Genomic DNA, 14,914 nt, shown 5'->3' on the forward strand with positions numbered 1-14,914 from the left:
CCCTTCTGGCTAAATTTAGTTATTTAAAGCTGAGTGTAATACATCTCTCTCTCTCTCGCTCGCTCTCTCTCTCAAAAGAGCACTGAAATGTGTCGTGCCAATTAACCTGACCAGATGCCTTGCAGTTGCCTAATTCTTGCTTGCTTAGCCTACTAGCAGGGCTCAAAATTGCACCAGACAAACTGGTAAATATTGAAGTTGGCTAGTAGACAGAAAATACGGATTAGGCTACCTTTTGAATGGCTGGTGAATCTCGCCACTTCATTTGTCAGTGACTAGTAGATATTCTCATTTCAAAAAGTTAATTTTGACTCCAGCTTAGTGTTTACTAAGGATAGCTTGCTTACCCTTTGCCTTTCGTTTGAAAACGCCAAACAGTTTCAATTGTTTTTTTGCTGGCCATGTCACGTCTGCTTTCTCAACGTGGCCTACTGCAACCTATACGCTGAACCACCCAGTGACTAGTTAACAGCAGTATAACCAGACCAGACCCGCGAAGCGACCCTCTGCCGCTCTCCAGCCACCCCCAGCCCCGCCCGGCCCGGCCCGTTTTGCTTCTCCTTGTCAGAGTTTAGTGTTCGGGATTCCTTGTTCTAACAGGCTACGAGGGATAGAACGCACAACTAAATAAAAAAGTTAAATAACAATTTTGGCTACCCGGGCTGAGCTCAATTTACCCCGGGCTGAAGCCCCGGTAAAATCGGCTGGTGACGCCCCTGAGCAGCATGATGCTGCACATCTCTCTCTCTCTCTCTCTCTCTCTCACACACACACACACACACACACACACACACACACACAAAGAGTATGGTTCCTAAATCTCTGATTTGTATTTCAGGTAATATCAAAAATACAGTTCTATTGAAATGACTTGAAAACAAAATGTAAAATAAATGATTTATAAAAATTCATTAAAATGGCGGATAAACTCTTCGTGTGTGTGTGTGTGATACTTTCAAGAAGAAGTCGGTTATTTTAAGATTTAGTTTGGTTTTGTGTGGATTATGATTAGGCCTTTAATAATCACAGTTGAACTCTCAATATTTGACCAACTGCTTCCACCTCCTGGCTATTCATGGTTATCACAGCTACAACCACCACAACATACGCATGCGCAAACGCAGCAAACACGATCCACGTGGGTAGCTAACACGCTCCTGATCGCCGATGTGACACAAAGATAGAATTTCTCCAAGTAAGTACTAACATCGTTATGGCATTTTATATGTATTGTACCTAAGGATCTTGACACAATATTGTTTATCAACGAGTTGCGGTTCTTGTCAAATATTATTTTTTTGGCTGGTAGGCTATAACAACATGTATGCAGGCCTTTCTGAAGCCTCGGACTGTATTTGGGAGCATCACGGACATGGAGCTCCTAGTTCCTAAGTGGTTTAGGAGGTTGCATCAATAAGAATGAAAATGACAACCTCTCTTGTTCCACATCAGGCTTAGTGTGTCTTTCATTGCAAGGCTGGGTTTGCAGTTTATGAAGATACTAATTAGAGTTATATAGTCAGCTGCTGGTTAACTTTCGATAACGACGTTAAGTTGGGTATCATCTAGGTAGGCTAACATCAGGTAACTTCTTTGAGACTTGGACGGAGATATGTGGGGTCAATGCATGGAGGACATCATCGAACCTTAGGACTACATAGCCTAAATACGTGATTGTAACTTGACGTTATTTAAACCTTAAACAAGTTAAGCGAGTTTCCTACGGTTGACGTTCCTGAGATTGGTCAGATCTGTTTTTCTTTTGATAAGAATAATAACAACAGTGGTATAGCATACGTGCTGTGTTTCAAAGATGATGTCTCTGTTCCAAGTGCTATTATGTTCCACATAGGAATGAAACTTTGTCTCAGACCTGGAATGGAACAAATATGGGGGTTAGCTTCTTTTCGAAATGTTAAAGCCCATTCAGTGATGGAAATAAACGGTCTTGCTCAAAACGCCACCAGTTAACGTAATTTTGCTCTCAATCAAAAGTTTTAAGTTGTTAACTACCGTAAAAGGATATGTCTTTTACAATGATTCAGCCAGACCCTTCTAAGACTTTTATGCAAGGACATTGTTGTGGACTGCTTTTTTCGTCAAATTGCTCTAGAGGGCATTAACGACATCTCACTGTATGTATTGGCAAGAATTCTGTGAAATCCATGTCCCAATATATTCCTGCTAGATACTCTCATATATCTAGCTTTTAGTAATGTATTGTTTGTTAAACTGTGTTGAAAGAGCAAACAATATTATATTCTTTGAAAATCTTAAAGCCCCTCAAAACCTAACATGTGTGTTCTAGGCTACTCTTCAAAATATTTATTTCCTAGTGTATGATTTCTGCCTATACTGTATCTTACAGTATTATCTATAATATCACTGTCTTCCCTTCTAATGTTTACCCTGCTGTTTGTAAAAAAACTGGAACTACTCTAAAGAGCCCAAGTGTAGGCCTACTGTGTAGTTATTTGATTCTATGATATTTCTTGTTTTCAGTTCCCAATGGCTCTTCGGAAAAAACAGAAGGTTTGCGACCTAAAGCAAAGCCAAGGCGCAATGAAATCAAACACGACGAAAAAGATTCCCCAGATGCAGGATGGTTCTAGTGACGACGACGATGATGAGATGGAGAGAAACTTTGCACTGCTTAGTAAAAAGAATGCCCTGTGGAAGGCAGAGGAAGAGCAGAAAGGTGAGGTAGAGGAAGAAGATGAATCTGTAGATGAAGACGAGGAAGAGGAGGAGGAAGATGATGAAGAAGAAGAAGATGAGGAGGGGGAAGAAGACGAGGATGAAGGAGAGGACGGTGAAGGTGTGGAGGAAGCAGAAGATGACGGTGAAGATGCAGAAGAGGAGGAAGAGGATGTTGAGGATGCAACCGTTGCAGTGAGCAGAGATGCTCAAGATGAGGAGGAAGAGGATGAGAGTAGCTCAGGTGAAGAGCCGGAGGAAGAACCCACCCAGGGAACCAGGCCTCAGGGACAACTGGAGACTGAAGATGATGTCAAAAGAGGTGTGAAGCTCTTATCATTATCTCTGTAATGACGTGTACTGTTTTTAAGACAGTTCACTAATAGGTAATCCTTTCATTAATTCATTATAAATTAATTGATTTTTAATTCTAATAATCCTATAGTATGCAAGCAGCGTTACTAAACACGCTGGTATTTGCTGGCTACATCGACTCTTCAGAGTTTAATCTAAGTCAAACAGACAACTTAGTTGTGCATGTTTGTGACTATGACAGACTTTGTCAACTCCATTTTTTACTTTGCTTTCCCTTGTAGAGTTATCAAACATGTCCTTTGAGGAAATCATGCAACTACAGAACAGAGTTGGGATGAAAGCCTACAACAAAATCGCATATGGCACAGACACAGGCAGGAGCAAGAAACGCCCGGACCAGATGAAACGTCTGAATAAACACAAGTGAGACACCGCTCTCTCACACATTCTGCACACACACACACACACACACACACACACACACACACACACACCAACGCAAGTGAGAGCCTGCTCTCGCACATTCTGTATACACACACACACACACACCAACACAAGTGAAACCCAGCTCATCTGCTCACACATTCTGCATACACATATGTATGTCACATACGTACATTTGCATGTACAGTAGTGTTGCACAGTGCACCGATACTACAAAAGTATCGCAATACCCTGAAATTAAAAATGTCACTGCCTAATTTTATTAGTATCGATACTTTTGAGAATGACCGTGTTCTTTTGAAGTAACATGCGTGTGCACAAGGCATGCTAGAGCCTCCTCCCCTAATCTGTGGCTGTGCGTCTTTTCTCCTCACACACACGTAAGCGCAGCTGTCGTGCTATAAACAGCGAGAGATGGCTGCTAGTTCCAGTGATTCTATGGTAACACATAATAATAGGCTAATATCAAGTTGATTTGCTCACTTGCATCTCTGAAGTTTGTGTTGCTAACCTACCTAAGCTGTGGGATTTTGGTCATTTAGGCTTACTATTTGGGTTCAATGCAATTATGATCAATGCGCAGCGAAGCGGCGGTCATATAGGTTTAGTCAGGTTTTTTTTTTTTTCTTTTTCTTTTTCGCATGTCCAAATTTCCGTCAAGGATTCCCGGGACACTGAAAGACCGGGGTACACGAAACTTGGTGGGCATGTAACCCCACATGGATAGCATGGAACCATCATTTTTCGTTTTGATCTGTAGCCCCCCTGCTGGACTGGACCCCCCCCCCAAAGGAGGGTAGGGCAGACACAGTTTTCTGTGAATATCTCGAGAACCATAGGACCTAGGATGACCAATTTTTTTCTGTATGTTTGCCTCCAGGGGTCATGTTAACCCATTCCATGTGCACATATGTGCATAAACAGATACACACGCACACACATACATTCACAGTAATCATACGTATGACACATACTCACACAGTAGACATATGTACGCATGCATGCACATGCACAAACACACATACGCAGACAAACACACAAACACACAAACACACACACACACACACACATAAACATAAATGTGTGCACGCACACATGCACACAATTCAAGAATTTCTCAGAATTAAGACCAGGCAAGATGGGGGTGGGGTTGTATAAAATTAATTTTACATGTGAAATCTATGAACTAATCATGTTTTGGTACTTGTTGTCTAGCAGATACCAATGAGAATTGAGTGTGGATAATGCAATTTAGTGAGACAGTTAGAATCATATAGGCCTTTCAGCGTGATTTATTTTTGTGGAAAAACGTGCTGGACGGCGGTCATATTTTGTACCGCTTTGCGGTACATCTAGTTTAGAAATAGGCTAAGCAACCATGGCAAACTTTTACATCTGAAGAGAGATCCTTGCTAACTATCCCGCTAGCTCAGGTCACGTTTGACAATAGTGCAAGACACTTATCTCTTCTATGATCCCAGAAAGTTTCTTCAACTTGTACATTTTTTTTAACATTTATTTTATCTAATGACTTACAAAACATAATTAATTGCATACACATATCCTTATGCGCTATGTGCAACTTTTATTCACTAGACTAAAACCGTGAGACAAGGTTAATTACTCTCACGTATCTCTTAAGAGTCAAGCAGAATCTGGGATGGCCACTGGTGTGCAGTGATGCCAGTAACGCGTTACTAAGTAACCTAGAGCGAACAAGAACACGCAAGCCAGACCGGACTTCAAATCGCGTGTGCATCTGAGTTTAACGCGCACACAACGGAGAGGGAGAGAGAGAGGAGTGGTGCGTGTGTGCCTGCAAGCACATCCAAGACAGAGAGCATGGTCTGTTTTGCTAAATCAACCAGTTTTCAGTGTAGGTGGGCTTAGCTTATATCTCTTTTCTCCCGAACTTAATTAATCAGTTCAGTTAGTGTATCTAGGAACAGGAGCATCATGGCAGAGTCAGTGCCCCTCAAAAAGGAACATTTAAGACCCATTTCACATCAGACTACAAAAAGTGTACCCAATTGTCTCATAAGAGTAAAACATAATGATAGTCTTGCACACTGCACTGTTTGTAACAGTGACTTTAGCGTTGCTCGCGGCAGGTTAAATGATTGCAAAAGACTTGTTGAGGTGAGTTTAACAAGTGTAATTTAATTTGCATATTACTCAGGCCTATACTACATGGCTAGTTGCCAAGGCTACATGAAAAGGCCAAACTACCAAAAATCTACATATTTTACTATCACAATTTCTATCAATAGGCCTTCCTTATTTGGTGTACTGACTAAACATTATTGAACAAACATCTGAATTTCAGTATCTAAGTAGGTTAGGTTGGGATGTCTGCTATACATTGTTGGCATTACTGTTAAAATGCACTTCCAGTATAGTGAGTATTGGCAAAACCGGTTATCATTTTTTTATGTTGAGGTGGGGGGGTGTTGTCGGCAGCTGCTGAAAGTAACTAATAAAGTAACTTGTAATCTAACTTAGTTACTTTTAAAATCAAGTAATCAGTAAAGTAACTAAGTTACTTTTTAAAGGAGTAATCAGTTATAAGTAATCAGATTACTTTTTCAAGGTAACTGTAGCAACACGGCTGGTGTGAATGATCACACTACAGTATATTCAATATTACTGATGATGTCAAGGTGGTGGGGCCCCCAAATCAAATACATTTTTTAAAAAGTATCGAAGAAGTATCGCAATTCTTGACTTGGTATCGAAATCGCAATTCTTGACTGGTAAAACATTCATTTTGGTATCGTGACAACACTAATGTACAGTAATGGTCTCTGTGAGCATCCAGAGTTACTGAAAGATTAGGGAATGATTGTGAATTTCTGTGCCAATACTGACAATTTGGCCAATAACCGATACTGATACTAATATTTTGTCATTTTTAGGAGTTTTTTTTTGTTATAAAAGTATATTCATTGCATTGTAAAACATATAACTGAACCATTTTCAGCCCTTCATAGCACTATTTCTGAACGTGCCAGTCTAATAACAAGGCAGATACCATTATCGATTCACATAATGAACTGTGTTCAGTGGAGAACTGTGTTGTGGAACTATTTAATTATCATGCTTTCTCTTTCAAAGTTTTTGACGAAAGAACTATTTAATTCTCCTCTGAGGTACCCAAGGTAATGAATACATTGAAATGCTGACGTACGAGATTGGAATACATCTGTAACTGCTGCCTTTTCCTCTCCTAGACCACAGGAGATTTCTTCCAAGCAGCGGGTGCCCTTCCTCAGGAATGTTGTACCTGTCAAGAAAGTGGTAAGTCGGGGAGAGCTACTGTGACACTGCCAAGCTGTGCTGACCCTCTGTCAAGGAGATGCCGCCTAATGAGCTGAAACTTTTATTTCTCTGCCACACTCCACACAGATATCGCGCGACCCTCGCTTCGACGACCTCTCTGGTGAATACAAGCCGGAGATTTTCACGGAGACCTACAAGTTCATCAATGACATTCAGGATCGAGAAAAACTGGTAGGCTGATTGTGAAACTTTGCTGACTGTGAAACGTCACAACCATACATTTATTGAGATATCTGGGAGTGGTGTGTGTGTCAAGGAATAGATTTGGATGCAGAGCTAGTGAGCGGAGCGCGAGGGAACGAGGAGCGGAGCAGATGGAATTTTGTTGAAGCGCGGAGCGCTTTTTAATTTAGAGGCCGGAGTGGCCGCTCTGTTCCGCTCCAATTTCACTCCGATACCGGTCACACCATGAGTCGGAGGCATGCCCAAATCCACCCAGATTTCATGTCTTCCTAATGAAACCAAGACTGTTAAATTTCAAAGATATTGGCCATAGTAAGTTTGTTGATGGGGATGGTTTGCTAAATATTTTAGACAGGAAACTGAAAGTCATAGGGCCTACCAGTGAACAGGAAGAAGACACATTTCACAGAAACATGAGTGTGCTACGGAGAGCAAAGAAAAACGTGAGCAATTTGAATATGCTTCATGTCAAGTAGGCCTAAGGCTGAAATAAAACTTGGATGCTAAGCCTGTATTCTTTCGGCAATTAATCACACTGATCCCTTTAGTTTTAAGCTTATGTGTATTGACGTTGCCAAGCTTGTTCGTTGTTGAACTATCGGTGTTGCATTATCTTTTAAAATAAATGTCCTATGAGTGAAATTGCTGTTGCTCTTACAGTAGTTCTTTGGGATTTAAGTTTTCTTAGGTGACAATTCGGCGTGTAGATTATTTCTTCCTCTTTAAATTGGAGCGAGCGTGGAGCGATTTCACTGGAGCGGGAGGATTTTTAAGTGGAGCGGGGAGTGAAATTGAGTGGAGCGGCCTGACGTGAATTTGAGCGGAGGAGCGGCCGAGTCAACATTCGAACATTCGCACCGCTCAGCCCCGCTCACTATCTCTGTTTAGATGACATTCATTTTTAAGCAAAATACTTTTTTTTTGGTACTGTAATTTTTTTTAACGTTTTTACTGTCAGATGGTGAAGAAGAAATTGAAGAAGATCAAATCTGAAGACAAAAAGGCGGAGCTGAAGTTTCTGATGAAGAGGATGGTAAGTTAAGTTGTCAAGGAGACTGAGGCATTGACCGTTTCTTATCCACTCACAATCGTACTCCTTGAAATAACCTATTCAAATATTCTGCGTTATAGGAAATCACAGCTTAGTTAAGATGCTTTGCTGCCAATCATATTTCATGGTTGGAACTCACTGTACTATCTAATGCATTATGTTCCTGCAAAAATGATATCTTCATCAGAGATATCACATTTATCTCCCAATAAGTTAGCCTGTTGTCTCCTTCGGTCATCTTATGTTGTCCAGGTGGTTTGACCCAGTCTCAGAATAATATGATAAATTCTGAATTATAAATTATAAAATATGTTTGTAGTCCAACATTATTGTTATTATTGTTGACCATCAAGAGTCATGTCTATATAAATCTAATGGTAGAGTTCATGTCGAGAAATGTCTATATCATCTTGAGCATGAAGCTCTTAAGTATAACTCAGACAAGTCTTTAATTGTTAAAGGTTTTGTACAAAACAATGCAAATAATGAAAAGATAAACAATAAAAGTATAAATGAAAGAATAATTAAAGTAACTCCTTCAGATGGATACAGAAAAAAATAATAATAAAAAAAATGTAAAATTATTTGATATTAGCATTGTCTTGCCATTGCCTAACTCCAAACGGTTGCCGTTCTGCGGCCGTTTCCACGGCACCTGTCTCCAGGAGAACCAGGAGCGCGAGCGCAAGAGGAAAGAGCAGCAGCGAGAGAAAGAGCTGCTCTTCAAGAGGAAACAGCGGGAGCTCGTGGGCCAGGGACACAGACCCTTCTTCCTCAAGAAGTGTAAGTGGGGCCTTTCACATTGCCTTGTTGTTGTGATTGTCCTCGTCCTTGTCTACTCTTTTTCTTTGTCTGGGTTTTCATTCTACCTTTTGAAAATGGCAGAAAATAATGCTACCAGAAGCCGGTCTTAACGATTAACTCTCTCTCCTTTCCTCTTCCTCTCCTCTCCTCCTCCCCTCTCATTCTCCTCCCCTCTCCTTTCGTCTCTTCCTCCTCCTCTCCCTCCCCTATCCTCCTCTTTCACCCTCTCCTCCTCCTCATCCTCTTCCTCTCCTTCCTCCTCTTTCTCCCTCCTCCTCCCCCTCTCCTCTTCCTCCCCCCCTCCCTCCTCCTCTTCCCCTCTCCTCTCCTTCCCCCCTCCTCTTCTGCCTCTTCCTCTCCTCTCCTCCTCCTCCTCTTCCTACCTGCAGCGGACAAGAAGAAGCTAGAGTTGGCCGAGAAGTACAAGGACCTGAAGAGAAGCGGCAAGCTGGAGAACTTCATCGCAAAGAAGAGGAAGCGCAACGCCACCAAAGACCGCAGGAGGCTGCCCAAGAAGCACAGTCAGCCGAGCCGCTGAACAGGGACTCTCTTACTGCCGCTCTGTCCTGTGATTGGACCGTTGAGATGTCAGTCACGTCTGAGACTGGCGTATTGTGGCTGACTCTCTGTGGATGTACATAAGACTTTTTTTTTTTTATGTGGTTTCAACAAAGTGGTTTCTTATTGTGAAGTTGATTATGGGACTGCTGCCCAGCTGTGATGGATGATTGCGTCCCCACCATTTACACAGAGAGCTTGTTGTTTACACAAATTTGAAGCCTTTGATTTCTGTATGTGCATACTGTACACAAACAGACTACCAATAACATAAATTATGTGTTATTGTTTGAAAGTTCTCCAAACCATTTTTTTTCTCCCCGGAGTGTGTATGCTGGTCTAACACCAGGGGGCGCCACCCGTTCAGCGCAACAATACAAATTGGCTTTTTTAAGAAAAACATGTTTGTTTTTGTCTTGCTTGTAATCAGTTCCCCAACCTATTTAGAGCACACAAACAAATGCTCAAACTATCATTTTACAGTAAAGAGTGCCCTGCAGGGCATTCCAGTGATTGGGGAAGACTGGGGCTATGCCAAAGATGGTTGATTACGAAGATACTTCATGAGAGGCCATTTCCGGTCCCTGGAAATTTATGCAAATAGGGTAGCAGTACACGCCCCCGCACATTTATGCAGTGATCGGGCTCTCTTTTTAACATTGAGGTCTATGGCAGAATCCAAGAACTTCCCAGAATTTGTCAAAGCCTTATTTTTCTGAGCAATGGATGCACATTTCGGACACGGTATCATGATCTCCAAACCCTCCTCCCTATTTCAGTAGAATGTCGTAATAAATAGAATGACCCTCCAGTCGGGAGAAAATCAACATTAATGAAGGTGTACACCAAGTTTATTTTGTACTCCGGCTTGTCTGGCGTGAAACCGAGGCGTTCAAACGTAAGTCATACATCAGTGACACGCCCCTGTGCAGGCGGGAACTGAACCAGAGATCGTCTCTGACTGAACTCCACTTTGCCCTCATAGACATGAACTAGGACGACCCATCTTGCTACGCATTCATTATCTTTGGCTATGCTATGGAGAGGTGACAACACCACTCAACATCCTCCCTTTCCCTTTTGAACTTTGAACTGCATCATAAGGAGACATGTGAAGCCTAGAAAGGTCACATGAATACGGTCACTCACTACACAGAGTGCACTGCACTGAGTTCTGCAAAATACAATGCAGCTACAGAGAACCCGTTCATCAAGATTGAGAACAAGACTACAGTTGTAAAGTAGCCAAGTCTATAATTAGCATATTAGTATCTCGTTAACGATTATAGTTGTTAGGACAGTTTTTGTCATTACATGAAAGCGGGAGGGACGCAAGCCCTTACCTCTCCTAATCATTCCTAATGGCACTTGCAGTCTATCATGACCTTGTGAGGGGGGGGGGCACAGTGTAATTACCAGTGTCTCAGGCTGGGGGCTGAAATGAATCGGCATCTCTCGTTTGCTATTAATTGACGGGATGAGTGCGACGATATGTCTTCCTAATCAGTTCCGCTCAAAGCGGTTGGCTCATACTTCATTAGGCTACCAAATGATGGGGCGTGCCTGATGTTCAGATAATTTAAGGAGTGCAGCTGTCTCCAAAGATAAGGTAAGAAAGGTAGATATGGTGTTTTTTATACGGATATGGATTCCCCCCACCCTTCCTTATTTATTTAGAAATGTTTATTTGTAATCAGCTTGTAATCATCAGTGATCCAAGATTTTTGGGGATGAGAATATCGCCAGTGCCCAATTAAGTCTCCATTCTCCAGGCTCTCTTAACCTTTCAAGTCAGATGACATTTGGCTCAGCAATGGCCTGCCACAGAGGAGCAGAAGCATCTTAAAGGAAGCGTTCATGACTGCCATGCTATTACCAGTGAGGCCTTACTGACGCCATCTTGGTGGGGGCAGCAATCACTGGAGGCCAATGGAGGAGCATGTGACTGACTGGAAATCAGACAGGTGTCTGTGATTGCCTGCAAATGTTGTGCCCATATAGACAGTAAAAGTGCTGCCCCCACCAATATGGCTTCCGTGTTTACGATGCCGCCTAATAGAACTCGTCAGTCAATCTAGCTTTCTAATATCTATGGTCCACATAGTTTGCACGGACCCCTTGGTGAAAGACTCTGCCCACATCACGCCCTAATTAGAATTCAGTGTATGACCCAAGACTCGGGGAACAGCAGGGGTCCATGAGCGGTCTGTCTCAGTCTGTACTTTACAAAGGCGCTCATCATGCATGCACATGCATGCACATTAGCATGTGGCTAATTACATGATTAGCACTCCTCATTGGTGATTAAAATGGGTTCCCCCCCCCCCCCTTTTGTCAGGTGTTTTTCTCTTTGTTTTTTTGTACAACTCTTACAAGCCATTGTGTGAGCGTGTCTTTTGGGGGAAGATTAATCTTACATGAGTCTTTTTTTTTTTTAAGTATATTTTTGGGCTTTTTATGCCTTTTATGTGACAGGACAGTAGAGAATGACAGGAAGCGAGTGGGAGAGAGTCGAGGTGGGATCCAGAAAGGACCACGGGGCGGGAATCAAACCCGGGTCGCCGGCATACATGTACAGTGCAGGTGCCCCAGCCAGTTGTGCCACAGCTGGGGCCCTTACATGAGTCTTTTTGATGGGTTTTGTCATTTCTCATTAGCTTGCTGCGGTCATGTCAGGCACGTCTGGTTATTTCAGGTATGGAAGCCCATCTCTCCTCTCCTCCTCACTTTCACTCACTCTCTCTTATCTCCTCCATCCGATAACTGGGAGTGAAGGAGGCCATTTGTAATTTGGTTCTGAGCAGCTTTAGCTAAATCCCCACCAGCATCAGTGTTCTCGGTGTCTCTTTTTTTTTTATTTCATACACTTGTCTTTTGTTCTCCATCTTGCTCTGTTCTCTTTTCTCTGCTATGACCAGACATTGATTAAATCACTAAGCAGATTCTAATGAGATACTTGAATGTTCTTTCCAACTGAACTGAAACTCACAGTTTTTTTTTTCTTCTCTTCTCATCTCCCAGGAACACAAATTTTGTTTTCCCTGATGGTGATGTTGGCACCACATGAACGAAGACCCAGTCAGCCAACAGAGTTCTATCTGCAATGATGGGCATCACAGAAGAGACAGCATGACTTAGCATTCAAAACCAGCTGCTCTAAACAAGAAAATAGTCAGTCAGGGTATAGCCTGGGTGTTCCCATGCTGCCTTGCACGCGATTTGATTCACGCTGCTAAGGCAGCCTGGAGACCATGGAGCAAATATTCGCCTGAGATAGGGAACCAATCACAGAACGGGGGAAAGCAAGACGATGATGAGCTATGCACAGACGCATTTGATAGACATCCGTGGCATCCAATAAACGGATCTGGGCATTTTTTTCAAATACGAGAAAATGAACGTTTGGTTCCCAGACCACGTCTCATTGAGAAGTGGTGGCGCTAGTCAGGCTAGTCAGGGTAAGTATTCAGGCTGACATTTGGCATTAGCCATCTCATCTTTCGCAGATCATACTGAACCAGACCCTGGTAAGTCTCAACCTGGTAATCCAGAGCAGATACTGTAGCTACTGACACAGGGATACAGAGCTGAATAGTGAAACACTGCACGACCATAGTATGTCCCTTTATCTCTAGCCGTAACCACACAGAGATATGATGCAGTATACAGGAACAGAATGAAATAAAAAACAAACATGTCATGTCGCATAACAGAAACATGAATATAAAAATCTTAAGTTCTGATTCCAATACACATCCCTTAGCACTAAATGGGTATCGAATACCTTTAACATATACACAAAAGGGGTAAGTTTTTCATTTTTGTAGCTTTAACAACTAGTATATGAAAGGATAGAGGAGGCTACCTAATGTAGAGAAATAAGAGTATTGTAATGAACTGAGCCTAGCTGTTATAACTGTGAAACTCCCATGGTGCTGTGCAGTGTGTATATGTGTAATGTTAATGTTCTAAGCCATGCGGGTTGACAATGTTGCATGTCTTGTCTGTCGTGTCCATAACTAGGGTTGATTGGTGTGTGTTTTAGATGCAGCCTAAAGTAGATGTTCAGTGCTGGGGTATAAGTGTCAGGTATGGCCCAGTATTATGTGTTCGTGTGTTTTGGTGCGAAACCAATAAAAAACATTCTAAGACAACCTTGCAGTTTGTTACAGTATATTCAAACTTATCTTAGTGTTTGGTTGAGTCAGATCCAAGATGGAATGTGGACATTACTATTCAGCACAGGGAAGCATGTATCTATGACAACAAGAATTCCACGTGTTCAGACATCTATCCTTTGTTCATAATTGGTGATGGATCTCCTCCCTAAAGCCTTCAGAAGGTGTGAAATGATGTTTGTGTTTTTGCTGCTGTTTTTCCATTCCTACCTTGTCCATTCAAATAGCAACTTCTTATTCCCTATATGCTGTGTTTTAGAAGCTATTTCACAGTAAGTCACAGTAAGGGTTTCAATTTATGTTGTTTTGGGTTTTTGATGGCAGGATAAAGCTATCACGTATGTTATTGAAGGTCAAGTCTACACTTCTCATTCAGTACACTGTTTGTCAAATTCTGCTGATTCCTCCTTGCGGTAACTCCATCTCCCCATGTTCATTTCCAACCCGAAGAAATAGACGGCAAAGAAGGCCATTATTAAATTCAAAATCTTCAATTGTTTTTCACAACAATATTCATTTCCATTTGGTTGATCATCCTTTCATGCCATAAATAATGGACAAAACATCAGTTCATATGTCCATGTATACTGGGTTCACCAATGAATGGTATCATGCCATGATGCGTTTGTGAGGAACAGAAGCAATCAGAGCTTGTGAATGGTGGGGGTGGGGAGCAAGAGTGTTCGCTCTCTCTCTCTCTCTCTCTGTGTGTGTGTGTGTGTGTGTGTGTGTGTGTTTAAAACTAAAAAGCCTATATTAGAGTGTGTGTGTGTGAGAGAGAGACAGGTACACAAGGAGGTGGTGGCCGTTAAGTAATTTCCGTTTCCAAGTGTCGCTCCGTGCTAGATAAGGCAGGCCAGGATGTGGAGTATCCGGAGTACTATTTCATTAGTCTCATCCTCAGAGCTACTGTGTGAATTGGATCCATTATTCATGGGGTGTCTGCAGACCTTCCAAACCAGTCCGGTAAGTGTGTGTGTGTGTGTGTGTGTGGGGGGTCAATGGTCAAGTGAAACTGGAGGTGTGTGTGGGGGTGCGTGCTCACACATGTGCGCATGCGTGCATACTCACACAGGTTTTGCATCTGTGCACTTCACTTACTGCGTTCATATACACTTCAGCAAACTATCATTCAGCATTAATTCTGTATATGTGGTTTTAGTGGGTGAATGTGTGTATATGTGTGTGTGTAATGCTTTTGCATGTAGTTTTACGCCATTAAATGTTGTGCATACATAAATCATATTATAGGTAAATGATTGTGTCAGTTGGACCTTGTTCACTTAATCATGAGTGACAGCAACTCAGATGATGTGTGCAGTCATATGTGTGTTTGTGTGAGTGA

The 14,914-nt window shown here is 42.1% G+C and overlaps 1 protein-coding gene across 1 annotated transcript; it reads left to right on the forward strand.

Annotated features, from left to right (window-relative positions):
- Nucleotides 1–1,089: 1,089 nt before the first annotated feature.
- Nucleotides 1,090–9,686, forward strand: rrp36 (ribosomal RNA processing 36). The gene is made up of 8 exons (XM_048248838.1): nucleotides 1,090–1,195; nucleotides 2,503–3,019; nucleotides 3,294–3,435; nucleotides 6,687–6,753; nucleotides 6,862–6,966; nucleotides 7,937–8,011; nucleotides 8,695–8,812; nucleotides 9,223–9,686. The coding sequence occupies exons 2-8, from the start codon at nucleotides 2,509–2,511 to the stop codon at nucleotides 9,369–9,371; spliced, it is 1,167 nt and encodes a 388-aa protein (XP_048104795.1). The 5' UTR covers nucleotides 1,090–1,195; nucleotides 2,503–2,508; the 3' UTR covers nucleotides 9,372–9,686.
- Nucleotides 9,687–14,914: the final 5,228 nt, after the last annotated feature.

Source organism: Alosa alosa, chromosome 7, assembly GCF_017589495.1.
Source record: "Alosa alosa isolate M-15738 ecotype Scorff River chromosome 7, AALO_Geno_1.1, whole genome shotgun sequence".
Classification (NCBI taxonomy): domain Eukaryota; kingdom Metazoa; phylum Chordata; class Actinopteri; order Clupeiformes; family Clupeidae; genus Alosa; species Alosa alosa.

Bases quoted from the DNA above. Each gene is read 5' to 3' on its own strand.
- rrp36 (XM_048248838.1), top strand. From the start codon at position 2,509: ATGGCTCTTCGGAAAAAACAGAAGGTTTGCGACCTAAAGCAAAGCCAA. The intron at 6,754-6,861 runs GTAAGTCGGGGA...CACTCCACACAG, and splicing joins TTGTACCTGTCAAGAAAGTG to ATATCGCGCGACCCTCGCTT. The intron at 8,813-9,222 runs GTAAGTGGGGCC...TCCTACCTGCAG, and splicing joins ACCCTTCTTCCTCAAGAAGT to CGGACAAGAAGAAGCTAGAG.